General features: G+C 42.3%; 1 protein-coding gene across 12 annotated transcripts in view; it reads left to right on the top strand.

Annotated features, from left to right (window-relative positions):
- The window catches only part of CPLANE1 (ciliogenesis and planar polarity effector complex subunit 1), a 56,961-nt gene that overhangs the window by 29,126 nt on the left and 10,219 nt on the right, over positions 1–17,616 (top strand). For 4 of the 12 annotated variants that reach the window (XM_035100551.3, XM_035100550.3, XM_035100556.3 and 1 more), the window contains 15 exons: positions 1,984–2,135; positions 2,251–2,408; positions 5,143–5,222; positions 5,799–5,881; positions 6,725–6,805; positions 7,775–7,955; positions 8,752–9,042; positions 9,650–10,405; positions 11,006–11,175; positions 12,083–12,197; positions 12,718–12,798; positions 14,052–14,103; positions 14,634–14,732; positions 15,962–16,060; positions 16,959–17,063. In XM_035100551.3, the coding sequence (XP_034956442.2) occupies positions 1,984–2,135; positions 2,251–2,408; positions 5,143–5,222; positions 5,799–5,881; positions 6,725–6,805; positions 7,775–7,955; positions 8,752–9,042; positions 9,650–10,405; positions 11,006–11,175; positions 12,083–12,197; positions 12,718–12,798; positions 14,052–14,103; positions 14,634–14,732; positions 15,962–16,060; positions 16,959–17,063 (2,503 nt within the window). The remainder of the gene's footprint in view (positions 1–1,983; positions 2,136–2,250; positions 2,409–5,142; positions 5,223–5,798; positions 5,882–6,724; positions 6,806–7,774; positions 7,956–8,751; positions 9,043–9,649; positions 10,406–11,005; positions 11,176–12,082; positions 12,198–12,717; positions 12,799–14,051; positions 14,104–14,633; positions 14,733–15,961; positions 16,061–16,958; positions 17,064–17,616) is intronic. The other 8 variants (XM_035100554.3, XM_088652704.1, XM_035100557.3 and 5 more) reach the window with 6 other exon arrangements.

Here is a 17,616-nt window from a genome sequence, read left to right on the forward strand (position 1 = left end):
TCCCCAACTCTTTGTATGTATTAAGGGGGGAAAGCACTTTCTAAGCTGTAGTGTAGTTGGGGGGGCTTTAATTTATTGTTTGTTCCACACTCTGCCGTATTTAGACTGCAAACCTATTCACACTTTCTGGGGAGTAAACAACATTGAATTCAGTTGGACTCATTTCTCTGTCGGGGTGGGGGATGAATTTAGCAAATGTGACTCATGAAGCAGACTCATCAGACTTGCATTTCCTGGACTGATGTATGAATTGGACATGGGTCCTTTCAGAATCCACACTCCTACCAGATCCCACAATGAGCTGACTTCTAATTGTCCAGTCGGCAACACTTGGAGCAACTAATGCACATAGTTCTTGCGATGTGTTGGAAATATGGGTACAATTCCCCATCCCCCCCAGGAGTGATAGGAAATTATGATGTGCTAAACCAGGGGTCAGCAAGGTTTACCTCGCCTGGCCGGCTCACTCCACTGGAGATGTCTCTGTGGGCCGGATCACGTGCACGCAAAAGCGTGCGCGGCCGTGATTTCCGGCGTCTGTGTCCACGCAGACACGATTTCTGGCATCTGTGCCTGCGCAGATGAGATTTTCGGCATCTGAGCATGTGCAGACGCAATTTCTGGCACTGCAGAAGCGAGTCGCCACGCTGCACGCAGGAACTCGCCGAGCAGGCAGCTCAGTTAGGGGGCAGCTCGTGGACTGGTTAAATGACCACCATGTGCTTGTGGCCCATGGGCCTTAGGTTGCCTACGCTGTGCTAAACTGTCTGTACAATGTTCTCGTATGTTCCCAGTTGCATGTATTAAGCCCTGTTCCATCTTGAGAGTGTAGCACAAGGTAACACATGCTGACTGAACAGCAGAAAGAACTTTCTGAGAGTAAGAGCTGTTAGAAAGTGGAACAGGCCTCCCCTCTGAAGGCTCTCCTTCCTTGGATGTTTTGAAGCAGAGGTTGTGTGGCCATCTCTCATGGATGCTGTAGTTGAGATTCCTGCATTGCAGGAGGTTGGATTAGATTATCTTTGGGGTACCTGCCAAATCTATTAATCCAACAATTCTAGGATTCTAAAATTAGTATTTATAAAGAAGGAAAGCGGAGTCACCAACAGGGATGAGGAACATGAAAATACTATAATGTTCAGCTATATCTTTAGGAGACAATGTGGATAATCACATATTTCATGAGAGACGTATTTAAGGTGAATGCCTCAGTGTTGAAATATAATTCAAAATGCTAATAGCAAATGCTGTCATACTTCCTTTGTTGTTGATTGCTTAACATGCTTTTATGCTGGCTGAGTGTTTAGAATGTGAAGTAACTGCCTATAGTGCCGTTGCTAGGAAATCACAGACATTCCATAAACATACAAGTTCTTTCTGTGATGCACTTTGACTGCCTTGAAGACCTGAGAGAAATACTAGGGCTATGGTATTTATGTAATTAAAGTTTTGACATGTTATATTTCTAATTATCTAAATACAGTACTATATGAACAATTTGGCCATTGGACTCATTGCTTTCCATTTAATTTGAGAAGTTTAATAATAACTAGAGCAAAGCTGTGTATAAAGAACAAGTTTGATAATTTTCTTTATTAACTTGCAGAATATATTATTTAAGATACAGTTAATTGAAGTACGTACTTGAGAAAAATCTGTCAAGCATAACATGCTCGCAGGAACAAAATTGATATGGGAGGGACATAAACTTCAAACTTCTATCTAGATCTAGTAGCATATAGCAAGTTGCACTCCACTGTTAATGCCACAGTGGGGAATCTCTATCAGAAGTCCACATCCAGTTCAGTGGATCCAAATTGGTTGCATGCTCACCATTCTCCTTAGGCAGGCAGATCTTCCTTGCTAGATAAAGGCATTAATATATATAGAGAGATTGTGGGGCATTGTTGGTGATGAAACATTATTGCTAGACATGTATTAACATAGAAATTATATGTGTGTTCTGTTTTGTTTTGTGTTTAGAAACGACACAAACAGTATGCAAGTACTTCAGCTATTATAGCCAAACTAGAGAAAGACATCAGTGTGGATACAGGCTATTCTCCATCAGTTGGGACTCCATTTGGTATCCAAGATGGACATGCCTTGGGCGAACATTTTGAAAGTCTTCCAGGGTAATAATTGTTCGGTTTCATGTAAGAGCTTAGAATGTCAGGAGCTGGAGCATGATGCTAAGAAAGGCTTACAGTCTGAAGTCTTCAGTTCTTACAATCTTTTCCCCATGTATAGGACCTTACATGAAAAGCAGTCTGAGAAGAAAGAAATTAATTTCAAAGATAATCCTATGACACATGGTGTGGAGATTGAAGGAAGAAATCTTGTCAAACTTCTGACAGAAGAAATAGGGGGATACATATCAAATGAAGATGCGACATCTGAAAATGAAGGTTAGTTAAATTTAAGTTAATTAAAATAATTCTTTTTTTTAATGTGGGTGGCACTGTGGTCTAAACCACTGAGTCTTATTGGGCTTGCCGATCGGAAGGTCGGCGGTTCGAATCCCCGCGACGGGTTAGCTCCCGTTGCTCTGTCCCAGCTCCTGCCAACCTAGCAGTTGGAAAGCACGTCCAAGGGGAAGTAGATAAATAGGTACCGCTCCAGCAGGAAGGTAAACGGCGTTTCCGTGCATTGCTCTGGTTTCGCCAGAAATGGCTTAGTCATGCTGGCCACATGACCCGGAAAAACTGCGAAGAAACAGCTCCCTCGGCCAGTAAAGCAAGATGAACACCGCAACCCCAGTCTCGTTTGCGACAGGACTTAACTGTCAGGGGTCATTTACCTTATAATTCTACAGATATCCGCATACATGATATTAATCTGCTATTTTACACAAATTTTAATACAATACCTTCCTATAACAAAGACCTATATATCTGCTATAATAATAATAATAATAATAATAATAATAATAATAATAATAATAATAATTTTTAATTTGTACCCCTCCCATCTGGTACTAGTACAACTGCTAGAATAATACAAAAGCCTGCTGTTTCTCCATAATTCATACTCTAATATTCAGCCTCTAGCTATGCTTTTTATCTATAGTTAAAGCCTAAGCCAGTTGCTTACAAATAGTGGCTCTCACAGCACTTTCAGATGGTCCCTGCAACCATTATGAAAATATAAAACATGGCTGAGAGCAATTGGAGGCCCATATTGTTCATATGTCAGTTAAAAGGAAGTGGAATGAAGGAAAATAAAGGGCAGAGGAAGTCCTTGACAATTTCTAGTAAATGGTAGGGGGGATTTAGTGTCATTTTCAGAACTATGTGCCCCTGCTCCCACTGTATCACTGTAAAGTATTTACTGGTAGGTTTGAGGGGGAGGCTTGGGAGAGCTAGAAGGAAAATAGGAAGTGTTCTTTATTCCTTCCCCACTCCTGAAATACCCTGTCCCACAAGCAGCCAGAACAGTACTACCAGGTTCCTGCTCCAGGCCATGAAACATGAGCGTTCTTAGGATATTTTGTAGCAGGTCCCACGGGCCTTGGAATATACAGTGGTACCTTGGTTTACGAACACCTCGGGTTATGAACTTTCGGTTTACGAACAATCGAAACCCGGAAGTAAGTAACGCGAGGTTTCTGAGGCCTATGGAGGCCTCCACGGAACTGGGACGCAGCCACGGAGGCGCTCCGATGCCTTCATGGAGGCAAACTGTGCGGAAAGGAGCCTTTCCCCGACGCAAGTGCCCTGCGCTGCGGCCGCGTCTCATTCAAGGAGGCTGAGAAAAGCGCAGGAAACCCGGGAGGGGGGTCCCCTTCGGAAGCTCTTACCTCGCGCGTAGAAAACGGCTTGCAACAGCGGCTGCGGAGGAGGAGGCAGGCGGACGCCACCAAGCCGCTTCATGGTGGAGACCATGGTGGAGCCGCTTCATCCTGCAGCCCCTGCACAACACAGCCTCTCCCCTGCTTGGTGAGCGGGGAGAGGCTTGGTGAGTCATTTCACTGCACGGTGGCGCCCGCGGCTCTCCGTCCCTCTCCGAGGTGCCGGCCCGGGCGACCTTCCTCCTCCTCAGAGCAGCCGCCGCCACCACCAGGCGCCAGGACTGGCCGGGGTGGCTCGCGGTGCGTCTGGCTCTGATTGGAGCGGCGGCTGCTGCTGCTTCTCTCGACCTCGTGCCGACGTCTCTCTCCACCCCACAGGGGCGCAACGGTGAAGGCCCGGCCTCGCTTCTCTCGACCCCTCTGTGAGGCCGGGCCTTCGCCGGTGCGCTCCTGCCACGTCTCTCCACCTTCGCCGCTGCTCCAACCAGAGCCAGGCGCACCGCGAGCCACCCAGGCCAGTCCTGGCGCTTGATGGTGGTGGCGGCCACTCTGAGGAGGAGGAAGGTCGCCTGGCCGGCACTGTGGGGAGAGAGGGACGGAGAGCCGCGGGCGCCACCGTGCAGCGAAACGACTTGCCAAGCCTCTCGCCACTCACCAAGCAGGGGAGGGGCTGTGTCGTGCAGGGGCTGCAGCAGGGAGCTCCACCATGAAGCCGCTGTTGCTGCTGGGAGCCCTTTTCTATGCGCGAGGTAAGAGCTTCCGAAGGGAAACACACACACCCCAGGTTTCCCACGCTTTTCTCAGCCGCCTTGAATGAGACGTGGCCACAGCGCAGGGCACTTGCGTCGGGGAAAGGGTCCTTTCCCCGCAGTTTGCCTCCACGAAGGCATCGGAGCGCTTCCGTGGCTGTGTCCCGAGCCCAGCCCCAAAGTTAGGTAAGGAAAATAAACGTTACACAGTAATTTTTTTCATCTACAATACTGTCTTCATTATTTTATAGTACAGTACATTGATTATTGCCTTCACTTTATGTATCAATGGCCTTGGTAGACAGTAAAATTCATGTTAAATTGCTGCTTTAGGGGGTGTTTTTCATCGTCTGGAACGGATTAATCCACTTTCCATTACTTTCAATGGGAAAGTTCGCTTCGGTTTATGAACGCTTTGGTTTACGAACACATTTCCGGAACCAATTTTGTTCATAAACTGAGGTACCACTGTACACACTTTTAGGAGATAATCAGTTGATAATCTGCATGGAGCAGGGGTGTTTACAGTTGGGAAGGGATGGCAATAGACTGGATTGTCCCCATAGTAATTTAGTTTCTCTTTATGTGCCTTTTATTTTAAAGAGCATCATGAAGATCCGTTTGCAGTTTCAAAGAGTCCTACCATTTCTGTCAGCATTAAATCGGTACAACGAAAGAAAGAGGCAAGTTACCACAGCAATGAGTAAAATATCTTCACTTGAACGTGTACATATCTACATTCTCTCATGGTTGCCAGAGGTCTCTAAGCAGGTTGCATTGCATGCCCTAAAGCTTGCAAACAAAAAATACCTAATCGTCAAAGTATTTGCTCTTCTCTGTGTTTTGAGGCTCAGTCTGTTTCCTGTGTCAGCTCAGAGCACATCCTCCTTGGGATCTTCACTGAGTAACCTTACCTTCTGTTTTTTCCTCTCTCTCCTGAGTTTTACCTGGATACTTTCCATTTAACCATATAAAACAAAAAAGCTCATTTTTTTACCTCAGCAGCTCCTCCTTTTCCCACTCCACCCCCACCACCTTTTTCTGCTCCTTCTGGGTCTTGAACCAGGTCTTAAGAATTTCCCCACCACTAGGAGCAAAGAAAACCGAACACATTTCTAGTGCTGGGCACTCCTCAGCGGGAGCCGTAAGGACCCAACAGTCACCATTGGACTTTATAGATTTAAATAAGGTGTTTATGTGAGGTAATTGCATGCTAACATGCTCAAATGCACTTTAAAGCCTTTTTTTATTTATTACAGCAGCCGTCTGTATCAGATGTTGAATATCCACAAGAAGATCCACTGACGGAAACATTGGAGGAAAAATTTACCAAGCTGGATGAGTGAGAGAAATTATATCCTTAATTTAATATAAAATAAAATTTTGCTTTAACTATTTCTAGTTTAAGGGAAGTTTAGATACCTGACATTGAATTCATCATCAAAGAAAAGGATGTGTTACTTAAAAGTGCAGTTTAGCTTTATCAGACTACTGCAAATTTACATGAATCTAAACTTGATTTTTTGAAAAACAACAACGACCTAGCACAAAAATTATTGGAAGGGTGCTCAAAAGACAGCTTTTTGCTTTGGTATCTCGGCTATTGGTTACTTCCTTGTTTGCAAGGGCCCCAGTCCAAAAAAAATCCAGTTAATTGTGTACAAAGAACTGTGTATCTCGTGGAGATTCCCTTCCCTCCTCTACCCCTTCCTCTGATTTTATTAGAACTTTCAGTAATTCTGTTTCCTGGGACACCATATTGTGTCACTTTCCTTCAGATGTTGTGGTGAAAGTTGCAGTCCTTCTGTTTGTGTAAGGACTTCCACTTTGCCAACAGAACTTCCTCTCCCAGGGTCCCTCCCAAAATTGCCTTCAGAGCTTTGGCAATGAAGTGGGTGGCAATCTAGAAGAGAATTAGGGAGTGCACAGTTGCACTAGTCTGAACAGAACTACTTCATTTGAACCAACAAAGCAGGCCAGCTTTTATGAGCATATGGCATAATAGAGACATTCCACCCCCATTTCAATATGTGGAGCCAGCAAGCACCCTCTGAATTGGCCGATTGTGTTTTAAGTAGGATCAAAGGAACAAAGAAGTATAACTTCTCTTAAAATAATTGACATGTATTCAAATCAATATACCTTACGTGATGAAAAAATCCTGATGTATATTTTCTCTCTACAGTATTTACAGTACAAAATGCGAGACAACTCCCAATAACATTCCATGCTCATTTTGCCCTGAAATGAAGTCAGAAACTTCTAGGTAAAAGAAACCAAGAAGCTTTTTTTAAAATATTAGGCATAAGGTCATCTGTCACCTTATCTATAATAACACTTCTGGCCATTTGATGTGAAAAGTTGAAGTTATAATTAAAGATATGTTGGCTGCTTCATTAAGTTTTGCACCCTGTTGTCTGGTACTGCATACAGGTGGTGGCTGAGCAATTCAGTTTACTTTTGAGCCTGGATTCATAAGGGGTCAGCCAGATAACCTGCTTTTCAATGTCAGTGGCACTCAAGGCAGGGGATTGTGTCTACCAGGCCACACATTCTAAACAGGAACTATCTACTTGATTTTAGGTTGGTAGAGGTTTAAGGAACTGCTAGGTATTCTAGGAAGTACTACTAGTACTAAATTCCAAATTGAACTCCATTTCCTTGTGTCAATCATAGCTGCCAAGTTATCCCTTTTTTAAAGGGATTTTCCCTTATGCTGAATAGGCTTCCTCGCGAGAAAAGGGAAAACTTGGCAGCTATGGTGTCAATACTCATTTAACATCTCATGTCTTATCAGCATTAAGGATCAAGTATCTTAAGTACAGCCTACTTTTTCTGTCTTTTTCACAGTGGTTGATTAAAGTAGCAATTTTGTAGATAATATGCTTTAAAGAAAAAACTATTAGCCATTTTGAGCCTATAAAAGACAGCATGGTATGACATTGATTGTATATTTATAAGCACATTTCTAATTGTTAATGAGAAAAATCACTAAAATTAGACTAGTAGTACCTAGTCTACTGTGTTAAGTATACAAATGACAAGCTGTCAAACAAAACAAAACTCTTAGCCACATCTAGATATTCCTGTAAATGGCCAAAATTACTGGGTCCAGCAGTAGAAGGATTTGGGGGCAAACACTATATCAGATTAGGAGTATTTATGAGAAGTGATCAGAATCTAGGTATTTTACAAGTTAGTTTGTCTCAGGTATATTTCTCCTCTGCTTCTGCAGCATACAGCTTGCGGTCTCAGATGGACGGGCTTCTTTCACTGCAGTGTCAAGTGTTCTTCCAAGTAGTCCTCTTGTTCCAAAGAATGAAGAAGTTAACACTACTTTACCGACGGAACAACCACCAAACGTTTCAGATGCTGTTAGGCAAATGCTGCAAGATGAAATGTTTAAATTGGTTCAGGTAAAAAAAAACTCATTATAAAAACGTGCTACAGATCCTGCTAGAATTTTCTGGGAGACATGTCTGAAACACTTATAGGAGAATAAGTTCCTTGTTTGTTTATGTACAATTCACTAATTCATCATGCTGTTCCTCAAAGTGGGTTACATATGGTACTTGGGCAGCTTTTGGGGCAGACACAGATAGGGGTTGAAATACTCACCTCCCCACATATTTGTTTGTTTAATGCAGGGAGGGGGACTGTGGCTACTGTCCTTGCAATATTTGCCTGTGCTCTGCGCATTTGCATGAATCCTATGGGATCAGGGGTCTCTGTAGGCACTTTCAGCTGTATGCACATAGGAACTTCTTTCCAATGCTCTGCTGAATGTTAGGAGGTTGGGTTAGAGCTGGCGGCAGCCCACTTGGGAGTGGGTCGGATGGGTACACTCCACACTCTTAAGTACAGTCAAACCTTGGTTCTCGAACACCTCCATTTTAGAACATTTCGGCTCCCGAACACCAAAAGCCTGGAAGTACGGTAAATGCAAGACTGTACTGTTTCATTTATTCATATATTGGTGAAAATTCTGCATCTACAATAAAGTACTTACAATAATTGCACAAGACAAAACTGTGCTTGTAAAAATATGATATTCCTGAGCAGAATGCTTGGTATTATTCAGCTGGTATTATTTCACTAAAATATAGAAACTTTTGCATTCCTAGATAACTGCACTTTGATGAGTCAGTGCAATAGAATAAGAATATTATGAACTCGTGGTTTTTTCAATCATGATTTTGGTTTATGTTCTAGCTGCAGCAGATCAACTTTATGAGCCTCATGCAAGTAGTAGGATCATCATTTGCCAACTTGCCAAATATGTCACAGCAGATGCAGCAGTCACAGTCCTTTCAGTTGGGAAGAAACCAGGCTTCAAACACTGGTGGCACTGATGTTAATAGGGCTCCTCCAAAACTTGTAACACATGACTTGCCAGTAAAAGAAATGACAGCTCTAGAAAACAGTAGTGATGTCACTAAGAAAAACACCAATTCTCATGAGAAAAACAGCTTGCATTATCAAAGTCATAATGGAGATACTTCAGTAAGTAGAGAGTTGCACTTTTAAATGTAAAGTTATAATTCATTTAGGGCAGTGTTTCTCAACCTTTTTTGGGCCAAGGCACACTTGTTCCATAAAAAAATCACGAGGCACACCACCATTAAAAAAGTTAAAAAATTTAACTCTGTGCCGCCCTATATTGACTATATAATTATGACTGTAAGAAACACTTGCCAATTGCTGTGTTGGTTGCAATCTCCTGTAATAAGGCTTCACAAGCCGCTGATTTCTCTGCCAGCACAATCCTATGCTCAGCAAGTTTCAGGTTGAGCTCATCCCAGCCAGCTTCTTTAAATTTGTCTAAAACCACCCTCCCGTGGTGGTGGCTGTTGAGAGCTGCGCTCGCTCCGCGTCGTGACCCAGCCGGCTTCCTTTCCGGCGGGTTAGTCTTCTTTATTGGCGGCCGCCAGGCACGTGACAATGCAAATCGCCCTTCTCGTCGCCGCACATCACGGTACACCAGCCAGCGTCTCGCGGCACACTAGTGTGCCGCAGAACAGCGGTTGAGAAACGCTGGTTTAGGGTCTTCATCTATTACATTAAGCCAATGTCTGTTCACCTTGTGATAGTATATTTTTCTCTCATTTAGAATCCACTGCACATCAGTGATTCTTCAAGCTTACCAGAGGGCCAGACCATTGGAACAACCCAGATTCCACCATTTCAAAACTTGCTTCATCAGGTTCCAGCCAGACCATTACCTTTATTATCAGTTTCCCTAAATGCTGAGAAGATACCTAAGCTTATTCCAGTTTCAAAACCCTTAAATAATGCAAGTGGGCTTCCTTTGCTTAAACTTAAACCTGACTTTCAGTTCCAGCCACTCAATATCTGTCCAGTAAAAACCCCAAAAGTTTTCAATGGACCATTCCCAAAACAAAGAGAAGCCTGGGGTGTACCTCCTCCTCTGGTGAAGAATCCTCAAGGTGTACAGATGCCAGAGTACAAAGGAACAACAGAACACCTAAATTTGAACAACTATGATCACGAAGTTCTAATGCGCTCACAAGAGCAGACAGGTCGTTGGTCAGAAACTGTAAATAAGGGTCATTCCAACCATGTTAATTTGGATGAATATGAGAAAAAAGAAAATATGGCGCCTTCACAACACCTTCATGCACATCTAAAGGCAGAGAAGCCACTGGTTGACAATGGGATTCCCTTGCATAAAAGTTACCAAAATTTTGCACAGATTCCTTTGCTTTATCTGAAGCCGTACTCACAATACAAGCATCCATCTGCTATGCCGCCCACTAAACTTTCGGAAAAGAACTTTGATTCCATAGACTCCTTTTCGCAGACAGGAATGCCATTGCTTCACACTAATTTACCTCCACTCACCAAGGTAATTGATTCTATATAAGCATGCATAAAGATTTCTTTTGAAAGTTTTTCTGTTTCGGTCAGCCTGTCTAGACACATGATTTGGTTATATCCATTCTGAAAATTTGCTTCAGATGTTTTATATTTTTTGTTGTTTTTAGATGTTATGTTTTTATTTTCATTTGTATTTTTATTACTGAACTGTCTGCTGCTGGGCATCCTTTGGAGGATATCAACTTAAGAAATTACAAATATTTTAATTAAATAATTTAACCTTTCCTTTAAAATAGGGATGGGGAATTGGTGGCCCTCCAGATGTCACTGACTTTGACTCCCATTATCCTTGAGCAATGACCATGTTGGCTATGGCTGATGGGAGCTGGAATCCAGCAACACCTGGAGGGGCACAGAGTCTCCATCTCTGCTTTAAAAGATGTGCATAAGAATTAAGTAAGTCTTAATAAATATTACTCCTTCCTTTGATTGTTGTTTCCATTTACATTAGTGGAAGTCTTTCAGTATTATCAGAGTCTGAACTCTTCTGCTTTTCAAAGTCATCATCCAATTTGGGAAAAATACATTATTCACATAATCATCAAATTCTGCTTTCTTTCCTAAACAGTTTCAAACACCAAAACTCATCCCACTTCAAAATCTCATTGCATTTGAGCAAAGCCGCCAGGTTGTCCAAGTCCCCCACTTTGGGGTTAAAGACCATCCTGAAAAGATTCAGCTATTAAAAGCTAACTTTAAACCGCGTGAAGTGAGACAAGATATGAATAATAAAAAAAGGTAAGAACAAATAGTACTTGATCATACCAGTCTATCTAAATGTGATCATATCAGTTTTGGTGAACTTAACGTAAGAAAAAGGCAGTAACTATGGGCTGATAATAAATTACAAAACAAATATAATAACTAGTTGTACTGGTTCAGAAACAGTGGTTTCTTCTGCCAAATCAGAGGCAAGATAGCAAACTGACTCTAGTCTGGATTAGGATCCACAGAAACTTCATAAATTCTGGTTTGCTGTCCCTTGTTCCTTTTAGCCCACCAAGCTAAGCATCAGTCCTGTTTCTCTGTTGTTATTTTACATGTTTTGTTTTAAAGAAGGAGGCTTTAGCCTCACAAGTTCCCTGCTTCTTTTAAGAAGTGTGGGAGTTGTCTCTGATCCCTAACGAGTCTGGAGAGGAACTACTCACAGTAATTCTATCAAATATTGAAACCTCCATAGGCACAATTCACCGTGCGAAATACCACAGGGAGAGGCAGGCAGGGTCTTATGGTCCAGTTTCATGGTCTACCAGCACGGGCACATGCCTTGGGCCCCCTCGCACCAGTCAGTTGGATTGGGGAAACCATCATTCAAAAATATCCCACAATGCCCTGGGACACTGCACTCTGCAACCCTATGGGAACCTCCTTTTGTATCTCTCCTGTATCTCTGTTGTACTATGGTATTAAGCGGTAAAAGTAAATAAAACAGCCACTTCCCAGCTGCCTGCTGCTGTTTTCAGATGAGTCTATTCTCAGGGAACACCTGGACATATAAAGAGGCTTACCAGGTGGTATTTGTATTTTCTACGAGTCCCTTAACACTAGTGCCATCCCTAGGTTGCTCAGTTGATGGACTTTGCTATTTGCCTAAATACAAAGAGAGAATTATCAGAATGTTGTTAAAATGCTAATGTAATAATAGGCAGAGGAGGCGTGTCAAGAAACAGATCAAAGAGAAGCAAGAAAGGAAGAAAGGAACTGTGACTTTTCAACAAGATGGCTCCACTGTTTCAAATGATATTGTAGAGCAAGCAAAGGTACAGTGATACAGCAATTCTGACTCGTAATTATCTTGTTGTTGTTTAGTCGTGTCCGACTCTTTGTGACCCCATGGACCAGAGCACGCCAGGCACTCCTGTCTTCCACTGCCTCCCGCAGTTTGGTCAGACTCATGTCCATAGCTTCGAGAACACTGTTCAGTTATCTTATTGACTGTATTATTTGCTTTCACGAGCACTTCCAAGCTGTCGGTATTCAGCAAGAGGGATTCAAGCACATAGTGGGAGATTTAGATTTGCACAATTGAAGTGCTCTTTTGCCCTAGTGCAACAAAGCCACTATAAAAAGAAACAGACTTTTTGTGGTTAGGAAAGTAACGAGAAAATTCACTGAAAAGTGTGGGGTGAATGAATTACTAACTTGAAGACCCTGTGAGGAAATCAGATTCAAAGCTTATTGTAATATAACCTCCCTGCTAACAAATAAGTGCAAGTGCTCAGTAAATAGGTCTGCCTGAGCTACCACCCATGTGAACATGTCTGACTTTCTTTTCCTTAGGTTTCGTGTGACATTGTCCTGCCAATAACAGCTCTGGAGCAGAGGAAGGGAGAACAACAGATAGGTGCAGCCAGTGAAAAGGTTAACAACAACAACAACACAAAAAACTATACAGTTTAAGAGTATAGAGAGTCATAGTGAGAAAAGAGCAGCTAAAGGCTGGGCAGAAATGACACTGATGTAATAATAATAGGTCTGATCCTGGGTAGGACAGAAAAAGAACCAGGGGTAGTGCCACCAGAGCAAAGAAATACATAATAATATAATTATTATTTATACCCCGCCCATCTGGCTGGCTTTCCCCAGCCTCTTGGGTGGCTCCCAACAGAATATTAAAAACACGATAAAACATCAAACATTAAAAACTTCCCTAAGCAGGGCTGCCTTCAGATGTCTTCTAAAAGTCAGGTAGTTGTTTATTTCCTTGACATCTGATGGGAGGGCGTTCCACATGGCGGGTGCCACTACTGAGAAAGCCCTCTGCCTGGTTCCCTGTAACCTTACTTCTCACAGGGAGGGAACTGCCAGAAGGCCCTCGGAGCTGGACCTCAGTGTCGGGGCTGGATGATGGGGGTGGAGGTGCTCCTTCAGGTATACTGGGCCGAGGCTGTTTCGGGCTTTAAAGGTCAGCACCAACACTTTGAATTGTGCTCGGAAACATACTGGGAGCCAATGTAGGTCTCTTAAGACCTGTGTTATGTGGTCTCGGCAGCCACTCCCAGTCACCAGTCCAGCTGCCGCATTCTGGATTAGCTGTAGTTTCTGGGTCACCTTCAAAGGTAGCCCCACATGTTCCTGCCTATTCTGAGTAGGAGGCAAAGCCAAACTTGGATGTTGACCTGTTAAAGTTAACTCTAGAGAAAGAAAAAGGCAAGGCATATAGACAAAACAGCTCAGCCAACACAACAGCTCAGCTGGGAAACCTGGCCAGATGGGCAGGGTATAAATAATAAAATTATTATTATACTCAGAACAATTATAAGACTTATTCTATGAAGTAAACAATGTTAACATACATAATTTTTCAATTGTGTATCTAGTAGATCTTCTAGACAGGATGGACTAATCAGAACAAAACCTATTTAATTTCCCTCCCTCAAATGCTTCCTAGGTATATTTTAAAACGATGATGGGAATCACAGAAGCAAATCGAATTTTAAATAATATTTTGTAAGAAAGTTATAGAAAACCACATATGATCTCTTAATCGAAAGGAGTTGCACACTTATCTGTTTCTTACTCAAACATACTGTATTAAAATAATATTAGTATCTTGAAATATGTTAGCAGCAGTTGAACCTATATTAATTTAATCATATTTATTCTTCTTTCAGAATAATCAAACAGAATTCAGCTATGACCTCAATGATGGTGGCTCCTTACTGAGTGAGTATTTCAACAGTTATGACCTGTCCATTCTATTGAAATATGGGGTTGTATCCTACTTAGAGTAGATCCATTGAAATGAATGAATTTAGTCATACCCGTTAATTTCTATTGGTCTGCTCTGAATAGGAGTAAGGTGGAACACAACCCGTGGTATTCATCTTGAACGACAGTGATATTTAGCATGATCTAGTAGATACAAAGAACTTTGGAATGAATTGTCAGCCATAACTTTACATGCATTCACTGCTTTTGTGGATTAATTTTGAAATAAATCACTATTTCCTGGCATCAGTTTCCTATCTGTAGAATTGTGATTATATGTATAATGGATATAAGAGCAGGATTCACCTAACACACCTACATGTGCAAAAATGTTTCTCTAATCCTCTTTATTGAATATGAATTATGTTTTCTTAATTTTTAATTGTACAGCTAAGACAATGAAATTAGCAAAAAAAACCTATTGAAATAGTTTTCTTCCCCTACTAATTTTGATGTGGATAGTAATTATGTTTCCCCCCTCTTAGACCCAGAGGCAGTTATTTCTTCAGCAGGACTACATTACTTAGCTTCTGTAAGAAAAAGAATTGCAGATCTTCAAGATGCCTCTACAAATACAGATCCTGGTAAAATAACCTGCAGGAAATTGTTATGTTGTTGCTTTTTTAGCATTTGCAGCTAAATTGGTTTCCTCTTAGTTAATTTATATTAAAACTAGCTGGCCCTGCCATGCATTGCTGTGGCTCAGTCTGTTAAATGGAGACTCAGAGTCCCCCTTCAGACTCCCCTGACCTTCAGAGTCCCCGTTTTATGTGTGTTCTGTTTACGCAGGTGCATCCCTGTGACTCCACCCTGTGCCGATCCGTGATGTATCCCGCCCCCACCCCTGGGTTTTCCCTGTGATTCCCCCCCACACCTGTCCTGTCCCATGACGTATCACGCCCCCTCTTCCCTCCACCCCCCGGGTCATCCCTGTGACTGGCCCCACCGTGTCCTGACCTATCCCGTCCCCTCCCCCCCAATCCCCACCCAGGCAAGTCAGTACCTGCATTCGACCTAGTCTGTAAAGGCTTCAACCTAGTATGTAAATGGGAGCCAAGGTGCTGTTGAGAGGCAATGTTTTATAGGTGCAGTACCAGTGTAGCTGCCACTAGAGGGCGGTGGTTTGCAACTTGGTTCTTTTCCCAGAATGCATTTTCGTCTGAGTGGTGTGTTTTGAAACACTGCGTTTTGGGGGTTTTACGTGGCGGAGGTGTGACATCTGTCTTTGAAAATGGTGTGGGCTTGCTCTCATATTCACATGCGGCACTGTGTCAAAATTTGAACAAAATCGGTCAAGCGGTTTTGGTGAAACATGGATACTAGCAGACATGGCCAGTTTACATTTTTAAATATCGTATATTCCGCCGAATAAGACAACCCCCGACTTTTCGAGTTAAAATATAGAGTTTGGGATATACTCGCCATATAAGAAATACGACCCGGCGTATAAGACGACCCCGACTTTTGAGAAGATTTTCCTGGGTTAAAAAGTAGTCTTATACGCAGGAATATACATATAGATATATAGATATATAGATATCTCCTAGCAGCACAATCCTATGCATATCTACTCAGAACTGAGTCACATTGAGTTCAGTGTGACTTCTGGGTGTGTTTAGGATTACAGCCTAAGAATTGTGTAAGAAATGGCAATCAATAATTTTTGCGATGTTAAGCATTGTGTATGGAATTTGTCCTCTTCAGACCAAGTCCTTCAATCCTTCCACTAGAAATAGCCCTCCTTCAATAAGTTAACAGAATGTTTTGCCCTTCTGTTGATTGATCGTGATTTTACTTTTTCTTGCCAATCAAGTTAATAAATCACATCAAGATGTACAAACTGTCTCAGATGAAATAGTTTCTGAACCTGATAAAAATCAACCAATCACCACTGCTTCTGCATCTATAACAGGTTTGCTTTGTTTCAGTCTGTTTGTATGAACTGTTTGTTTGTTTGTTTGTTTGTTTGTTAACTGTGTTCATTCTGGTTGGGTTCCACTTTTCCTGAAGTCTCCTGGGATCCCCTAAAAATTTGCTCTGGGTGTTAGAGAATAGTGTGGGAGGTGCTGCAGGGGACTAACCTTTTTTTGAAGATTGGCCACATTGAGTGTTTGCTGCCCCTCCAAGGACCATATGTCAGTGCATGCACAAATCTGTGGTGCCGTTGTTAGAAGGAGAGGAAACAGAAACTCAGGAATGCAAGACTAACCTGCTGGATCAGACCAGGGGCCCATCTAGTCCAGCATCCTGTTGTCACAGTAGTCGTTTCTTCCTGTTTTCTGAATCTCTGAAACATTCTAACAAGGGCACCACACCAGAGGGAGAAGGGCCCTTTGGGAAAATAAAATGTGGCGCTATAATGTCCCCTCCTTGCTTATGAGATCTGAGGATGGGGTTCAACCTATTCGGTGTAGTGTTTAACAGCACCACCTACTGGTGAAAAATAATTTTGAAAGGTTTCTCAGCATTGCTTTTTAATAAAATAATAAATGGAGGAACACCAGAGACTGCTTGGGAAGCCAAACATGCCCTACAGGCTAGCCAATGCTACTGTAGGGTGGAGGAAGAATTGGCGAATGAGTAGGCAGATCTGTTGAACTGACAGTCTGTAAAGGGACTCCTCTGGATCCAACCAGGTATCTTTAAATTTATCTTTAATTTCTTTTTATCTTAATCCTCAAGTAATTCACTTGCTCTCCTAAGGCCAAATTATTCAAAATATTCTTAGAAATCCCTGTATTTTAATAAAGAATAGAATGTGCTTTCCTGCTATTGATTCATCTTGACTTTTCTTTATTTTATCAATCAAGTTGTTAAACCTTGTGAGGATATGCGAACCATCTCAGAAGAAATCGTTTTTGAATCTGGTAAAAATCAACCAATCACTCCTGCTTCTGCATCTGCATCTATAGCAGGTGTGCCATCAGTCTGTCCATGTTGATTTTTTATATGTGCAGATTGTATCTTCTTTAGAAAAGAAACTTCATTTTACTGATTTAGAATCCATATATATCCATATATGACTATAGTATGAGACTGTCTCCCCCCCCCCAAGTTAATATGGACATAAAGTTCATGTTGATTTTTATTGGCAAAAAATGTTGATGAGCCATATTTTTCACTTACCGGTACGTACCCTCTTTTATTGTCATTTGTTTTTCAAAGATAGCTAAGAAGTTAATATTTAGTCTTTGCATTCTGTGAAGACCTTAGAAAAAAACATGAGCAAATTTTGTATTTGTATTTCATATGTTACTAGCTGGCCCTGCCACGCATTGCCGTGGCTAATCCCTGTGACTGCCACCACCCTGTGTTGATCCATGACGTATCCCACCCCCTCCTACCCCCACCCCGGGTTTTCCCTGTGATTCGCCCCAGCCTGTCCCATCCCATGATGTATCACACCCCCTCTTCCCCCCACCCCCGGGTCATCCCTGTGACTGGCCCCACCGTGTCCTGACATATCCC

This window comes from Zootoca vivipara, chromosome 10, assembly GCF_965207765.1.
Source record: "Zootoca vivipara chromosome 10, rZooViv2.hap1.1, whole genome shotgun sequence".
NCBI lineage: Eukaryota > Metazoa > Chordata > Lepidosauria > Squamata > Lacertidae > Zootoca > Zootoca vivipara.